Source organism: Solanum stenotomum, chromosome 5 (genome assembly GCF_019186545.1).
Source record: "Solanum stenotomum isolate F172 chromosome 5, ASM1918654v1, whole genome shotgun sequence".
Classification (NCBI taxonomy): domain Eukaryota; kingdom Viridiplantae; phylum Streptophyta; class Magnoliopsida; order Solanales; family Solanaceae; genus Solanum; species Solanum stenotomum.
The window spans coordinates 50,041,703-50,059,804 of record NC_064286.1 but is presented as its reverse complement, the minus strand read 5'-3'; the positions used below and the strand labels follow the sequence as shown (position 1 = coordinate 50,059,804).

The window sequence follows — 18,102 nt, the reverse complement described above, 5'->3', positions numbered from 1 at the left end:
TCGCTAGCTTTGATATCCAAATTAGAGCTCGATTATTCTAAATTCATATCACGCAGAATTATATTCGAAGGAAAACGCTTCCTACCATGTTATTTTTCATATCCAGGATTCGAACTTCAAGACTTCTGGTTAAAAAAAAAAAACCACAGCCGTTGGTGATGTGGAATGTGGAATGTAGTAGATTACTATACTAACCTTTGGTACTTTGCAAATCTAATCTACTTCGTAGAGTTATTTCTCTCATTCAAAATTTACAATTGCCTATTAAAATTATTTAATTATTACATTATTTTTCTCAAATAATCAAAAACACTACCAAAGCGTTATGTTCTCCTAGTTAACATATCATATAGGGTCAAACCACTAAAGCTAATATTTTTTATCCCAAACTTTGATCAGATAGAAAAAATAANTATAAAAATACACATATTTTTTCATCAAATCATCTCACCTGAAAAACATAAAACGAAAAATAGATTTTCGCTGAAACATAAGGAAGTTTCCTAATTTTTTTTCATGTAAAAATACTATTAATTTTTTTTCTTACTAATTCAATTAATATATATATATAGATAGATAGATAGATAAAAATGGCCACTAAACATTTTCTAGTGAAATCTTTAATAGAAAAATAGTGATTTTTTTAGTAATTACAAGATTTTGACTATTGTTAAACATTTTGATAGGAGGGAAAAATTGATGTAAGAAAGACAACACATGAGCAGAGGAGGTAGGAAACGTCCTCGTATAAAGTCCATGAAGATGATGGGACATGCACACCTTTCATTTCGCTAGCTTTGATATCCGAATTAGAGCTCGATTATTCTAAATTCATATCACGCAGAATTATATTCGGAGAAAAACGCTTTCTACCATGTTATTTTTCATATCCAGGATTCGAACTTCAAGACTTCTGGTTAAAAAGAAAACAACCATAGCCGTTGGTGATGTGGAATATGGAATGTAGTAGATTGCTATACTAACCTTTGGTACTTTGCAAATCTCATCTACTTCGTAGAGTTATTTCTCTCATTCAAAATTTACAATTGCCTATTAAAATTATTTAATTATTACATTATTTTTCTCAAATAATCAAAAACACTACCAAAGCGTTATGTTCTCCTAGTTAACATATCATATAGGGTCAAACCACTAAAGCTAATATTTTTTATCCCAAACTTTGATCAGACAAGAAAAAATAAGTTCTCTGTTAAAGTTAATTTTAAGCAATCGATCTTATTAAGTGACCTTTGTTGTTATGTCATATTAAAGTTAAAATGGTCGTCTTCGTTATAGAGCATGGGTTTAACTCTAATAATAATGCTAGGATCTTTTAGTGTTAAAGTTGCCCTTTCATGATTTTTTTTCCCCATTTTTCTAAGGGATTTTCACCATATGATTTTTGTAAATTTTCTTTAATTTTTTCAAGATTAAGACATTTACAAATCTTACACACATATATATATTATACTATCAATATGTATAATTAACTTAAATAATAGAGACATGATTTACATTAGCATACGTGTGTGTAATTGTTTTTTTTTGTAAATTATAATTAAACTGGTGTAGGGAATGCATGCTACGTAAAGTGAATCTCTGTCGTCAACTATATAGTGTTATTCTCTTTATTATTTTCTAATACTAGAGAAGAAGAATAAAATAAAAATATGTATAAACACACACACACGAAAAAAAAAAAAAAAAAAGCTTTCACATTTGTCTCTGGCTTAGCTGCTCTCTTTATCTTTACTTCTTGTTTTTTCTGTTACATTATATTATAATAAAAAGATGCCAAAAAAGAGACATCCAAAATAATCTTGAAATTAGCTAGCGTATACACACCGCTATTAATAACAAAATTAAGTCATGAAAATATGATTCATCCGTTCTGTCTGAGTTGAGTTGATTTTCATGGCAAGTTAATTTAGTCATAATTTAAGTCAGTCCATCTAAAAATTGAATTGATTTGGTTTAAATGTTTAGTTTGAATTGACACATAATAAAAATGTATTAAAATATATTTTTAATTTTTTTTTTATTGTTTGATATGTTAGATGAAGTTGTAATAAAGAGAAAGAGTTAATTTTATTTGGTAATCATATAAATTATACGAAAATAAATAAAAACTTAAAATTTTGTTAGTGTTGAACGATTTGGGAGAATGGAGATGATCAAATCTTCAGCTCATTCTGATTCAATTTATCTCAACTCAAGTAACATTTTGACGGATTGTCTATTTATTAATTTAGTCTTTATTGATCCGTCTAAATTGAGTCTCCGATCGAAATCAAGACAACATTATGTTCTTTCAATATACCACAATTTTGTGTAGTCAAATCACAACATTATGCTGCTTAATGATAATTAGACAAATCTTTAACTGCTTAGTACAAGGAATATCGAAACAAAACCGTACCATTATAGATGTGTTAAAAAAAGAAAAGGTTTACATCATATGTAACCATCATAGTACAATGTTTTGTCTATTTAATAGCTGGATTTCATCATTTACGATTGTCTTATCAAGTAAAACCATTTATTTTAAAATCTTTATCTCATTGTTTTGCTCGATTTGTCAAATTACGAACTGTAACTTTTTGAATAAGCTTATTTTGCGAAATAATTAAGTAGCTTAAAAATATGGAAAAATTGTATGAAATAAAAAACTATTAATTCAAATTAAATGTTATAGTCATAGTTTATTTTAATTGTAATTCGCAGCAAGCATCCCTTTTTTTTGTCATCTGATTCGATATACAATTGGTCATTTTCGATATACAATTAGCCATTTTATACATTTTGGTATAAAATGTATAAAATGCGTTTGTGTTTGTAAAGCGAGAGAAAAGTGTATATACAAATACAAATACATATATTTTCGTCCTATACAATTATAATTATACAAATTACAATGTATAAATGAATTTATATAAAACTGAACAATTTATATAAAATTGGATGTTTGTAGCACATTATACAAATCAAAAACTCCATAGCAAACATAAAATTTGTTATGGAACGCTATTATGCAAACTATAGCTATAACATACAAATATGGTTTTTATGTTTGTTATATGTGAAAGTTGCTCAAATATATTAACCATGTACCAGCAAAGGATGTGATGTAGTGGATGAGACTGCTCTTTCTTTAACTAGAAATGTCGATTAGTCGGGCTTCAATGCAATATCAAAAAAGTTATATATGACTAAATTCAGGCATTTCAAGCTGAAGTTCAGACAATTGACTATTTTGTAAATTAGATCATTAAAAAAAAAATCGAACCGTGATTATATACCAAAATATATAACAAAGTTGGTAAATATAATCAAAACCTAGTGACTGTTAGGTTGATCAATTTTTCCCACTAATTCTGGAAGATTTAAAATATATATTTTAATTTGTTAATATTATAGTTTTGATTAAGATGGGGTATGAAGAAAAATAGTAATGAGAGGCCATGGAATAATTGCACAGGCGTGCATCAAAGTTTCCACAAATTTCGTCCATCTCATTATTAGGTCGAATAATGTTGTTTCACAATTATTACTAATTCTTCTTTATTAGTAGTCGTAAAATTAATCTATAAATATATAATTTGATAAATTTATTTAAAAGCTAGGACTGATTATTAACGTTCTTATTTATTAGCTCAACTCATTAAAAATTAATATGATATGTAGTCCAAATTGATCTATATAAAATTTTGTGAAAATATTTCTAAAAAGACTTGTTTTTATTTGATATGTTATATATAGTCATAATAAATAGGTACCAAAAAAAAAAAAACAATTAAAACTTAGTAAACGTTTGATGAGTTGGGTTATTATCTGCGATGTAATACCTTGTGCGACATGCTCGACTCAAAAGGCATTGAGGGGGGATCGATCTCAGACCATCTGTATGGATGACCACCCTCCAAAGCAACTGAGATATAAAAAGAAAAAGAAAAAAAATGTCTCCGTTGTTTTGTGTAAATTATTTATTAAATATATATATACTAGACTTATATATTAATTCCTATTCCTATATTATTATATTCATCTTTATATTAAAAATATTTTTTTATCGCAGCATCATATGTACTTTTTATATATTTCTATTAGACCTCTTCGGGTGTGAAGAGATATTTACCACTTGCCAAAATTTCTACTTCTATAATTGATAGATCATTGAATTATTCAAATATGTCGTGTTTCTTGTAGTTTTCCCATTATATATTTTTCATACCAATTCGATTGATCTGGAATGAATCAATTAAACATTTTACTAGGTAGCCTTATCTTGACTCTTTTGTGTGACATTCATTCTCGTGCTCATCTTATCATCCTCTTTTAGGCCCATTATTGCGCCTAGCATGTTTAATTTGTGAGAAGAAAATACTTTTTTTTAAAAAATATTGGTCATATTTGTCAAAATTTGAGTTGCATTTACTTATAGATTAATGTTTAAAACAAATAGTTGTAGGAAAAGGGAAGAATGAACAGTATTTCATGATTTAAAAGATAAATAAGGGGAAACAAAAAGGACAAACATAATAGAGTACTTTCACCCCACATGCACAGAAATATGTACAAATCAAGGGAGATTGAATCTAACAACCAAAAAGGACATCAAATATGTTGAATCATAGCCTAATACACACAAAATCAAAGCATTCATCTTTGAACCTAAAAATCATTATTGTCAATATTTGAGTATAAGGGTATTTTTGACCAAAATATTAACGTCAGTGGTATTTTTGAAACAAAATATTGAAGTCAAGGACATTTTTGAATCAAACTATTGACGTAGAATATTTTTGTTCAATTTCGTATTGTTTAAGGACATATCTGTTGATTTTTTGAGATTTCAATTAACTCCCATAAAACATAAATAACTCAAACATGACCAATATCGGGCTACCCTTTATATTAAACATATATATATTCTATACATATACTATACACTAGATATATCGTCAAAATGTATCGATCATATAGATAAACAAGATGGTCAATACATTTACATAAGTGGCTACTGCATGCAATTGCTATTGTACTTCGCCAATAGTGACTACAAATTAAATAATTTGAAGTAATCGAGTATGGATTAAATAGTAACGTAAAAAGTGGCTACTGGATGCAATTACTACATTGGGCTTACACATTCAGTAGCCCATTTAATCACACAATTGGGCCACTTTATAAAACTAGCCTTATATCTAATTGCAATGCCTTTTTTTTGAGTTCTTCTTTCAATCAATCTAAATTGGAAATTTGTTGTCAGCAAAATAATAAATTTTATGTTATGAACCATAGTGATGACGTGGAGGATAGCAGGGCTAACCCGGAAGATAATAATAATTTTATTCAGCCTAAAAGGAGTAACCGTGTGAAAATATTCGCTTCTTACTTAACACACCCTTAATTGTTAAAACTAAAAAATAAGGTGGCTATTGTCCTCCTAAAAGGAGAAAATAAAATGTGATCCAAATATTTGAGTGGATCTAATTTGACAAGTAAAATCAAATTATTTGTGTTTTTTCTTTTCATTTTTTATTTTAACCTAAAGAGAAGTGTCAATGTAGCAGGTACCCAAAAGAATTTGTACAATTTGACAAATATGGAACAAACAAGATAATGAAGGACAATTCACTAAATATGGACAAACAACATATGCTGGTGCTAAAAGAAAACTCTTTCAAAGAAAAAATAAATTTGCAACCCTTTTGCCATTTACCCATCTAAAATTTGATAAATTCTAGTATCTTAGAAGATTTTACTATAGTTGCTGGGTAAATTTATTTTGCTTCCCAACAAAAATTACAATAAAATATTTAGGTAGAGGCCATTTTATAGCATAGTTTCAATTTCAACCTAACAAAATTTCTTGATTTTTGCACCTAATTTTGTAATTTGGTTGTACCCATAAACCTAAATTTCCTTGTCTCTGACATGTAGAAAGACAAATTGATCAGTTCTTGCAGAAAATCCATTCATTTCCTCATATCTTTTCTGGGGTTTTCTCCTTTTTGTTTGAAGATTTTTGGTGATTTTTTTTCAAGACCAAAGTGACATCTATGGTTCTTGCAGAAGCATAAATGAGTTTTGGCCATTTTGCATGAACCAACACTCGAAACCAGTAGCAGAATGCTGGAATTTTGTAGGCACATTGTGCAGTATTTGTACCTGATATACACAGTGATGTTCGATAAATCAGAGCAAAGCTAAAAAAACACAGTAATAACAAGTAAAAGAGTTTACTTCCCGGCATCACATTGTAAATTTCTCATTACACAGTGAATGTTTCATCACAATGTACTCTATTAGAAACACATGTGGTTATCAGAGAGAAGGAAATATTCAACTTCACAAAATGCAGTGTCCCTTAACATCTCAATATTTAACATGATCCGTTCAAAAGACCGCTAAGATTAACCCCGCAAAACCAGACTTGATTGGTCTGATCAAGGAACTTCCTCCTCGAGTACTCTATTGTTCAAGAACATCCACTCAGAACGATGAAAATGTTCTGAATTGTCATGTTTGAGCCATTGATCATACCCAGTATCAGTAATTTAGTTCTCTGCTCAAGGTCCAGAAGGAGTGATTTGCTTCATTTCTTCAGCATGATGGAAACTTGTTGTAATATAAGTGACTGCAACATCACAAATCAGTGTTCCGTGAAAATGATGGTAGTGGCATGGCCTCCTGTGGACGAAGGATGACAAGCACACCAAACATTCCCAGCATAGGGAGTACGAGAATCCATTTCAATAGCTTATAATAATGCATATGGAATGTTAGAGAGAAATCATCTGAGAAATATAGTCCGTTCTTGTCAACCATCTCCAGCAAAACAGTCCCAGCAGTCCGTACACTAACAGTTGGGAGCATAATCTGATGTTTACCAGGACGGTCAAATATCTTATTTTGCTTAATAGTTCGTTCCCCTTGGTAATTACCAGGAACTAACAAGCTCACCTGTGTCACAATGGAGAAGAAATAACTGATTAGATTTTAATAGTATGCAGGATGGACCAAGTATGTGAAAGCTATTCACCGTGACATTATAAGGAGCTTGAGACCCAGATGGGTATCTGTATTTATCAACAATCTCTATTTCAACCCAGAAGCTCTTGCCCTCTTCATCACGGAAAGCTCTTGAAGATGGAGTTGCATAGATCCCCTGACGATCATTACGGTAAGCAGCATTGTTTCTCCCTTGATTAGGAGATCTCCAAGTCTGAGTGCAGGTATCAATATCAAAGAACACGAACAATTAACCAAAAGCAAATACACCAAATTTTCACTTACCTTGAGGGGATGATGTGGGGCAGGCGTGGAGAAACAGAAGACATTACCATTCATGGTTGTTACAATAAGATCAAGATCATCGCCACCATCAACATTATCAGCCAAGACCATGCTGTATCTGTGACAAGCAGAAAATATATAGCTGATCAAAGATAAGTCTACAAAATAAAAAAGAAAAATGGAGAGAGAGAATGAATGGTTGTCTTACGAAGTTTCACCAATATCTACAACATCAGCACATGATGTTGGTCCGTCTATGAGATACAAATAACCATCAAATGACATTGTGACAATTGTAAGCCCTTTTTTCTTCGCCCCACGTTTGCTCAAGTCGACAAGAAGTGCTCGATTCATCACCCTACCATGAGTCCTATAAGGATATGGACGTACAAATGTGCCGTCCTTGCCATTCAGAACATATATATTCCCAGAAAGTGTTGGGACAACGACATCTGTATGGCCATCTCCATCCACATCGCCAATAACCGGTCCCTGAGGAACAAGGCTCTTGAGATGCATTTCCCAAATTTCTGTGCCTTGTGCGGTCCAAGCAGCAACATTTCCATGTGAATCTGTTGTAACTAGTTCAATCTTTCCATCATCATTGATATCAGCTGCAACTACTGCTCCTTGGATTTCAGCCATTTCGAGAGGGAACTTTTCCCTCACTTTGCCTGATGTTAGGTTATTAGTCTTCAAAAGGTACGACAATAACAACAATCATATGAAGCAGAGCTGACAAGAATTAGGAGGATGACACATTTACTAAAAAAGAAATGAATGGACAACACTTCAAAACCTAATTGCCACTTAAGGACGTGTATGACTGTCCAGCGGAGTGTAAGTAAAAAGTATTGGCAAAGCCCCGCAAATTCTAATATTTAATTTGGGTTAATTACAAGCTTAATGGATAATAATTAACTCCAAATTGTGCACAGACACACACGGGAGTGGTAAAGTATTTGGAACGTGTTAACAGGTGTCTCACATGATTTGGGGTTTGGTTGGAGAGGTAGGAAGGACAAAACGACCAAAATGGAGAAGTTTGAAAAGGTCTGATGGTGCCATTTTTTTTTAATTAAGATGTGGCGGGTTGTGTCATTAAATACATTTAACAAGGGATGTTTAATTTGCACATGCTGTAATCATGCATGGATTATGTTGAGTATGCCATGTTAGGTTGGTTCCCTCGATGGAAGTTTAAGGCATCAGGTACCAGTCACATTCTCCAAATTTGAGGCGTGACAGTATCATGCTTGCACGTTTAACTACAAGTGATGCCAGACCTCATAGGCTTAATCAAAGAGGAATCTAGCAGGAAACAGCATTCTTTAGGTGATACAAAGCATTATAATTACCATGACAGGACATAGTGTTAAATCAATGATGGGTCTCTCATGATGGGAAAATAATTCAGATCGCATGGAAAGAACAGTTATGGTGCTAAGGTGAGTACTAGAAGCTGAAAAATACTACTGAATTTTTTGAATCGAATGAACTGAATAATGGATACATAGGATTCATATTGCTGAATCCAATAATAGGAATGAGGTGTAGTGGTCGATTGATTGATTTACTTAAACCAGACATCAGCAACACAATAAACTAAAAAATAAGACCAGAAAGACCTTAACAGAGGATTACCGTTGTGATCCAACACATAAAAGAAGCCATAGGAGGTCCCAACTAGAATGTCCATGTTTCCATCACCATCCAAATCAACTACCGTAGGAGAAGAGTATATATAGGCACGGAATTTCCCGTCGTCAGTACTTAAGTCCAACTGTGCAGTCCATTTAACTTGCTTGGTCTCTAGATTGAAAACAACAATACCACTAGCAACATATTTTCCTATTTCAATGTCTCCAAGTTCCTTTATATGCTCCTGATTGTTGTAGTACCTGTGGATTCATGATTCATTAGTTTTTTAATTCTTTTGGCAGCAGAATTGACTTCCAAAAGTTTTAATCAGCTGTCTATTACTAGATGAAACCTTTTTAGGGCTTTTTTTGAGAAGGTAAAAGAGTCATTATTAAATGGAGCAAAATAAATGGGCTCTATTTGACAAAGAAAAAAGGAGGAGATTTCAATCATTTTAAAAGTATTATATATGTTTCATACAGTAATGCGCATCAAGAAGATCAAAGCTATGTCAAAAAGATGTGGCTGAGATGAATAGCATTTAATTAAGAGATCTTGACATGAACAATTGCAACTGCCAAATTTATTTGGCAGGATTGTTATGAGGACTGAAATGTATAACACAGCCTATTAACATAACCAAGCTGAAGTTTTAATTAAACAATCCTACATACCCACATAAACATCATTTTTCTGGAAGCAGTGATCATTATCCAATCAACAAGACACTCACTTCAAGATTACATAATTCAGTCAACTGTCCATTTAACAGCAGCAACAAATGTCTTGAAAGCATATACTCCCTCCGTCCACTTTTAATTGTCATGAATTTCTTTTTTAGAGTCAAACAATAAGAACTTTGACTAACATTTTACGATGTATTTTTCAACATATTGATATGTAAAAAATAGCAATTTATAGTACTTTTCGTATCGTTTTTTAATATCTAATCTTTTGTTTTAAATACCGAATTAATGTAATCTAATTTAACTTTGAAAATTAGTCAAATTGACTTTCGAAAAATGCAACATGACAATTAAAAGTGGACGGAGGGAGTACCATACAAGAGGAGGCTTGATGTTTCACCCTTAATAAATGCTCCGCAAGACTTAAATAGCATATACCATACGGTGAAAACTTAATGACTTCAACATTTAAGGAGCAAATATATAAATCAGCAGAGACTTCAGTCAGAAACCGAGAAACAATGTGAAACCAAAATTGCACCATGGTGAGAAAGCTTACTCATGATCAAAGAAGTAGGATACTGCAATAATCATCTCCGACACCCCATCGCTGTCAATGTCAGCAATGACCTGATAGAAACAAGGACATCCAAAATTTATTACCAGACATTTAACGACTATGATGTATCAATCACATAAGCAGTTCTTTTCAAGAGACTTACAGGAGTACATAAAACATGAGCATCAATATGAACATAATTCTCCAATTTCTCATGTTCTGGTTCCTCAAATTCTTCATTTTTCCATAATTCATCATCATCAAGGTAATCATCATCGTCATAATCATAATCATCAAGGATATCCTCATTATCCCGGAATAACTCAAAAGATGAATCAGCTTCCGCTTCCAGACCCCCTTCATTTTCCACAGTTGCAGCTCTAACATCTTTGGATCCAGAATCACTTTCCTCCGAACTTCTCAGGACATTATCTTCAAGAAGCCTTCTCCCTTTACTTGTTCCATTCTCCGAGACACTGATTTTCTCATTATCAGAATTCAGAGTAATATTGTTTAAGTTAGTCATTTTAACTTCTCCACCAGCTAGACTATCATTTTTCCCCTTTTGGTCCTCTAAATTAGATGAATTTGATGTGTTAGGTGAAACTCCTGACGGCAAAGATATTGAAGCATTCGATGCATCATGGTTGACTTCTTTTTGAATAGAATGGGTTTCAGTGTTAACTTCAGATGCAGTGGATGCATTGTGACCTAGGAGAAAACTTTTGAATTAAAGATATGATTTAAGATATCAACGTCTAGCATTCCACATCTAAATGACAGAGGTTATCTTCAGAATGTACATCACCAAATAAACAAAAAATAAATTAAGAGTACCTCTCTTGACATGTTGAGATACTAATCTAGGAAAAATTAGTCTTTCCGCAGTGGCAAGTCAAAACAAGCACAAGGGTCGGAGTCCCATTTAAAATCAGTTGAATACTAGAAAGCACAAACAAAGAGGTAGAATTGGCAAATAGGTGAAAAAAGTTGAGTGGCAACATAAGATGTGCACCAATGCTGAGAAAAATATAGACCAAGGTACCAAATTACAACAGAAATATTCGAGTAATAGGCCCTACATGACAACAGGTAAACTAATTCAGTACTGCAAAATCAAGAATATTTAGCAGTAATTTATTCCGGATCTTAGTAACAAAAGATTAACTTATAGAACATAAGGAAATCAGGGTTCTATAGATCTATGACAAGTGTCACAACACATTTTAAAAAAATTACCCATGCTGAGGCAGCTAGGTAGCATATATCATAAGCAAACAGGAATATTAAGAGGAAACAAAGTGAATATGAAAAGCAATGTAAAAGGATAATACTCACTGGCTATGGAGTCCATGACAGCCTCCTGTACAAGTTGGTCATCATGTACATCTGGATGAGAACGGTCCACCGGGTCCTGTTTCAAACCCACATGCCAATCTTTTTTAACTCTCAGCCGAGGAATCTCCAATTTATCAGACATCAGGTATCCTGAGACCCTATGCAAATCTAACAAGGTCATACTAAATAAAGAAAATCTCAACAAGACAACGGTTACAAAATATGTTGTACTCATACCTGAAAAAGAGCACCTCACCATCATAGGTGGCCAAACCTATCTCCCTCACCCCATCCTTGTCAATGTCATATAGGAAAGGAGTGGAATGAACAGTTGATTGATGGAATGCTGGCCATCCTGATGATTTGAAGTTGTAAAATTTGCACAGATGTCATCATATTTATATACACAGCTCAAACCTCATTATTATTCATATAGATAATTTCTTTTTTTTTGATAAAGGTAACTCATATAGATAATTTCTTCATATTGAGGTGAATTTTGTTGTTTCATAGTTCATAAATTTACATCTTGGTTTGTCAACTTATATACAAGCAGGATGTGAGGTATTATGTAGCTCACCTAATAAGTTTGCATTTACTCTTATAACCTATGTTACTCTTCAAAAATATCGATGGTTGCGTGTCGGATGCTCCAAAAATAGTGTATTTATGGATGATCCGACACAGGTGCGGCAACATTTTTGGAGCGTCCAGAGCAACATAGCTTATAACTAGCTTTCCACAAATCATACCTGGAACTTTATCTCCATCAGAACCTTCCAGAACTTCCAAGTAATGAACAAAAGAGGGAACTACCACCTCAAGCTTTCCATCACTGTAGTAATGATCCAGAAACATTGCCGAAATGAATAAATTTAGGAAACAGAAAACAATAAAAGATACTCAAGTTTGAAAATAAGCAACTGCATGTGATTTCGTTGAATCTCACACATAACTAGGATAGTTGTAGCTTTTCCCTGCAATAATCAGGGAGGTCTTGAAAACATAGTTATTTGCCTTTTCAAAAGACCGTCCATTTTCATCAACAAATTTATATCAGGATACATGCTATCTCCTCAATTACTATTTTTCTAAAATAAGGTAAAAGTTCAATAATAAGGTAGTAAAGGTACCAAGATGGTAGAGAAAAGTACAGAGAAACAAACAGCCTACTACCCTTTCCTTCCTAAAAAAATAAAAATCCACGAACGGATCCAGACTAGCTAAACTGCTAAGGTACTACTTTTACACCAAAATACAGATTATGCAGACATTCATTCTTAATTCTAGAGATATGATTTCTCTGTCCTTCAAAGCAAGCTTTGTTCCTCTCCAGAAGATGCATACTAGGACAGTTCTCCGAATCTGCTTCAACACTCTTTAAGTACCCTTTGAAGTTGTTAGCTTTCCAATAAGCTCCTAACCCTGAGGCATCACCCATGAAATGCCACAGATATTAAAGAATAATTCCCAAAATTGTGTTGAGACTCTACACGGAAGGATTAGATGAATAACTGTCTCCTGGTCCTCTTTACACAGATTGCATCTATTACACCACCAAAACATAGGTTTTCTGCAGGTAATTTTGAGTTAGACAAGCCTCCTGAGCTGCAATCCATCCCAGGCGTGCTACCTTAACAGGAATGTTTTCCTTCCAAATCATCTTCCAAGGCCAAGTCTCATCCCAATGTCTGTCTGCTTTAACAAAATAATATAGCAGCTTTAGCCGAGAATATTTTATCTTCAGTAGCTGACCAAATCAGAGAATCCATCTTACTTTAATGCATAGAGACTGATTCCAGCTGCTGAAGCAATTGGGAAAAATCCTCTACCTACCAATCATTTAGATTCCTCTGAAATTTATTTGCCAACCTGAGTTTGAGTGAAATTCAGCAACAAAGACTCCTTTATTAACAGAACAATTAAACTATATAGGGGATTTAGCCTTCGGACATTCTTATCTAACCCATAAATCTGTCCAGAATTTGATCCTATGTCCATCTCCCACCTCCAGCTTAGTGTATTTGATGAATTCTTTCCATGCATGCTTATAGCCTTATACCCTTCCAGATAGTCCATTTAACATTCACTTGCATAGAAGATCTCTCTAGTCATCCTTTTTGCCATGTATAGCATTAATTATCTTCTTTCAGGCTTCACTGCCATCCAAGTTATATCTCCAAAGTCATTTGAAGAGCAAGGTCATATTGTGCAGTTTCAGATTTCTTACACCTAGTCCTCCACCCTTCCTATCCTTGAGAACCACCAGCCTCTTTGTTTACTTTTAATAAAATAACTGCATCCATATCATTGATATTTGTTATTATTACTATTATTCTCTTGATAATAATTGACCGCTGTACCACTATGGAAACAAGTAGTCTCAGAAAGTAAACAACAACACTCATCTTAAGGCAGTCATCACACACTCAGAGAGTGTAAAAGCAAATGAATTACAACCCAAAGGAAAGAAGCTTCTATCACATTACCTGTTAATATCAGCAATCAAGGGGGATGCATATACGCTAGAACTAACTTCTGTCTGCCATCTCAGCTCCAAATGCTGAGGGCACTGTGTATTCAACAATTCATCTTCATCCCTGCCAGCATAAACACCAACAGCAATATTAAAATCTTTTAAGTTTTTATCTTTTGTGTATCAGGCGTTGAAACCAAACGTCAATGGTACTTCCTCTGTCCCATTTTGTTAGGATGTTTGACAAGACAAGGAGTTTAAGATGTTAATTTGACTTATATACTCCCTCCATCTAAATTATACATCGGTGTTTGTGTGGGCACAAAGTTTAAGGTATTTGTTTTGACTTAAGTATAATAAATTAGTAATAATGGGAGAAAATAATATACTTACAGTCGAAAAGTTAGTTTGAGCGAGAAAACAAAGAAAACATCACATCAAATTTCAAACATTGAATAATTTAATGTATTTGAATACTTAGAAGTTCTGCAGCTTGAATAGAACTAGAATGGCGTGAAACATTTTGAACCTTCCAAAACGGAAAGACTGTCATATAAATTGAAACATATAAAGTATAATTTAATAAAAGTAGTAGAAGAGAATGGTAAAATAATGGTTAAAAAGTCTGTTATTATCACAATTATAGCAGTTTCATGAATGTGAATTCTTGAAAGTTCTATAGAAATGTTAGGCATCAATATGTTTGTACACAAATACAAATAAATTAAAAATTAGAAAGAGTGTCAGCCATATTGGGAGTACACACATATTTTAGGAAGATATTAGCATCTCCAGTTTGATATTGATAATAGAGATAACGGTTAAAAACAACACACTCAAGTATCGCCTTTTCACAAATTTCACACTCCAACTATCATTTGTTCCTTTTTCCTACCTGAACTATCACCATGTATTAAAACACACCTCAACTATCAACTATTCCGTTTTCTTACCTCAACTATGGTAATAGTTCAGTTAGGAAAGGGTAAAACTAGTAGCTGAGGCGTAATAATAGAGATAATGGTTAAAAACATACATAACTATCGTCTTTTCGCGAATTCCACACCCCAACTATCACTTGGTCCATTTTCCTACCTGAATACCAAAAACACACCTCAACTATCAATTGTTCCATTTTCCTACCTCATCTATACTAATAGCTCAAACAGTAAATGTAAAACTCAGGAAATGTGTTTTTGATCATTAAATCTCGATAATAAGACATTAAATTGGTAATATCACCAAAAAAATTAGGAGAAAATTCTCAATGAGTCAGTACAGCTCTATGTAACATCCTGGATTAAGTGGTTATGCAATATCAAAATCGATTAAACTGCTCCAAAAACCAGAGAAGGAATGAACGGAAACTTACAAATTGGGGTAAGCGAGGGAATCATCAGTGGCTTCTCGTTCTCGAAATTTGTTTTTTATGGTGTCTTCAGATTGCAGAAAACGGAAATTTGAAGATAATAGGAGAAAACAGAGTAGGAAAACCCTAGCTTTCATTGAGATCACCGGAGGGAGTATGCAATTTCAGACTGCTAAAAATCTATTCAGTTCAGCTCCGGGCAAAAATTACCCTTAAAATATTTAGGGATTGTTTGGTAGGATGCATTACAGAAAATAATGCTTACATTAGCTTGATGTATTAGTAGTAACTTGTTTGATATATTTTTTTAATCTATGCATAACTAATGCTTGTATTAGTAACAAACTATAGTATTCAATACGGTTTCATAGTATTCACTCAATCTCTATTAATTGTTGACATTATTAAAAATATTTATTTCAATTGCTTGTGAATTTATAAAATTAATTAAATTTTGTCACTTCACTCTTATAATTAATCTTTTAAAAAAGTATAAATAGATTTGTAAAGTTTCAAAAAAAGTTTTTTAAAAGATAATTAGTAAAAATTGTCATTCTTATTTAAGAAGTGTGTAAACAGAAAAGTGAACAACTAATATGAAACGAAAATACTTTTTGGAAAGTTAAATGACCCACCCCTAAATGTACCAAAATGTTTAGTAGTCTTATGATCTTAAACATGTCATTTAAAAAGTTGGAAGGAAAATTTTTTATTAAAAAGGTAATGAGATAGTCTTTTGGATTAAAAGAGACGTGGCACAAACAAATTGAAATGAATGGAGTAAAAAGTAAGACATGTGTTAGGAATTCTTTGTTTTCTCGTGTTGCTACATGAAGAATCAATATTCAATGGTATGTTATTTGCCCATTTGGCTTTGATTATTTGGCTAGGCTGCTACATGAAAAATTGACTATACAATCTAATAAACATAAAATTATATGTTCTCTTTTACTTTAACTGACTAAATTGTCCAAATATTCTGCTTGGGAATAATACCTATACCCTATTACATAAAATTCTATCAAATATTTGCTTCTACGATTTGAAAACTTTAAGAAATTTCCAACTCTTCAAGCACTTTTCTACAGAATTTTTCAGCGTCTGTAATTGAAAAATAGTCACTAAGCTAAACTTTGTGCTCATATGAACGCTCGAAAATGGCTAGCCCGCACTATTATTACCTTTCCCACTGTGCCAATTCCTTCATAGCCATTTTAATATCTTTGATCTCTTTCAACATGTTGTTTATACAATATCCCAAAGCATACAATGAAATAATTGACTTTTCTTTTAGTTCCTCTTTTCCTTGGCTACTCAATATTCTATCAATCACTTCTTTTGATCTCTCAAAGCAAAAACTTATTCCTCTATCTGTTATTTGATCATTTATTTTACTAAATTTCCCCTCTTCAAGATCATCATCTGGGAACAACTTGATCAAACTAGGCTTATCAAGAAATGTACTTATCGACGAAATCACACTTTCCTTCAATTTCTTCAATTCATCATTCATACATTTTTGTAGCTCTTTGTAATCAACACCACTGTTTTGAAAATCATGTGATACATTGTTGATATTGTAGACGATGAAGTAAAATAAATCATCGATTTTCGACAATGAATCTTGGAGCTTCTTGTAGCATGTTGCATTAAAAGGAAGAAACCAAAAATCAGGCTCTAACTCTGCATTAAAACAGAATTTTTTCAAGTCTAGGATTTTGGATTTTAATTTCTTCTGTTTTTTCATTAACTCTTGCAATTCTTGATGATCTTTTTGTACTATTTGGTTCATGCACTCTTTGAGAATATATAAAGTGCAATGCAGTTGATTCCTAGCAAGATTGGCTGCTCGTTTCGGGTACATTATAAACTGTACCATGACGAAACAAGACAGTCCAATGAAAGTTTCTGTTAGTCTTATGATGGCGAATTCGTTGTGAGGGCCATAGTTTTTTCGTCCTAAGATCATCACGGCTCCTAATAGCGCTGAAATTCCTCCTGTTGGACCATAAATCCGGCTATGTTTTAGAAAACTGCTGAAAATGATCCAAGCGAGAAGAGGTAAGAATCTTAAGTTATCGATTTTTTGGAAAACAGAACAACTTAAGACTCCATAGACTGATCCAAATGTAATTCCTTGTGCCTGAGCATTAGCAAGAGTAAATGTTGCTAAGTTGCCTTGTGCTAAAGTACTGGCTACTGTTAGCCCTGCCCAAAAACCGTTTTGTTTGTCGAATAACAGGCCTAGCCACATAGCTAGGCCTAATGTAATAGAGCACTTCAACGAAAACATAATCGTTTCTTTTCTTGGTCTAATGTTCATCCAGCTCTTATGGCAAGGTGTTCGTGAATCATCGTTATGTAATGTGGATGAATTGTGAGCAACATATTTGAACAAAATAAGAAGAAAAATGCAGGTAGGTTTGTTTGTGATGGAGGTATGGTATCATTATGGAGCAAGATGGATTTATTGGCAAAGTCTGATCCTTTTGTTTCTTGATGAGTGACTTGATCTGATTTTCGATGGATTTGCTCAGATACATGTAGTAACGCGCCCTTTAACTCTTCATTCACTAGGCCAGTGGAAAAGGAAGGACATGATGTTAACGCGATTTCCATTCCTCTTATGGTTAATTCCATGTTTTGGATCTCATTGTCTCCTGGAATTTCTGAACATGATTTGAAAAATCGAATCCAAGGTGTTTCCCACATTAAGCCTCCCTACACAAAGAAG

General features: G+C 33.0%; 2 protein-coding genes across 3 annotated transcripts; both read right to left on the bottom strand.

The window, feature by feature from the left end:
• Positions 1-6,226: 6,226 nt before the first annotated feature.
• LOC125864386 (protein DEFECTIVE IN EXINE FORMATION 1-like) lies at positions 6,227-15,585 on the bottom strand. Of its 2 annotated transcripts, none has more exons than XM_049544363.1 (12): positions 15,372-15,585; positions 14,013-14,123; positions 12,276-12,358; positions 11,761-11,878; positions 11,524-11,681; positions 10,349-10,896; positions 10,186-10,256; positions 8,944-9,200; positions 7,508-7,973; positions 7,300-7,417; positions 7,046-7,228; positions 6,227-6,966 (listed from the first exon to the last, which is right to left on the bottom strand). In XM_049544363.1, exons 1-12 carry the CDS (start codon positions 15,503-15,505, stop codon positions 6,649-6,651), a joined length of 2,565 nt encoding a protein of 854 aa, XP_049400320.1. In that variant the 5' UTR covers positions 15,506-15,585; the 3' UTR covers positions 6,227-6,648. The 2 variants fall into 2 exon arrangements, with proteins under 2 accessions (XP_049400320.1, XP_049400321.1); XM_049544364.1 differs by having other exon boundaries at positions 10,349-10,794.
• A 960-nt stretch (positions 15,586-16,545) lies between these two features.
• LOC125864116 (uncharacterized) lies at positions 16,546-17,661 on the bottom strand. The gene has a single exon (XM_049544046.1). It carries the CDS (start codon positions 17,659-17,661, stop codon positions 16,546-16,548), a length of 1,116 nt encoding a protein of 371 aa, XP_049400003.1.
• Between the last annotated feature and the right edge of the window lie 441 nt (positions 17,662-18,102).

Excerpts from the sequence above, each read along its gene's own strand:
- LOC125864386 (XM_049544363.1), bottom strand. The coding sequence starts at position 15,505 with ATGAAAGCTAGGGTTTTCCTACTCTGTTTTCTCCTATTATCTTCAAAT. Across the intron at positions 7,418-7,507 it reads GTAGATATTGGTGAAACTTC|ATACAGCATGGTCTTGGCTG; the intron begins GTAAGACAACCA and ends TGCTTGTCACAG. Across the intron at positions 6,967-7,045 it reads AAGCTCCTTATAATGTCACG|GTGAGCTTGTTAGTTCCTGG; the intron begins GTGAATAGCTTT and ends ATTGTGACACAG.
- LOC125864116 (XM_049544046.1), bottom strand. The coding sequence starts at position 17,661 with ATGTTTTCGTTGAAGTGCTCTATTACATTAGGCCTAGCTATGTGGCTA.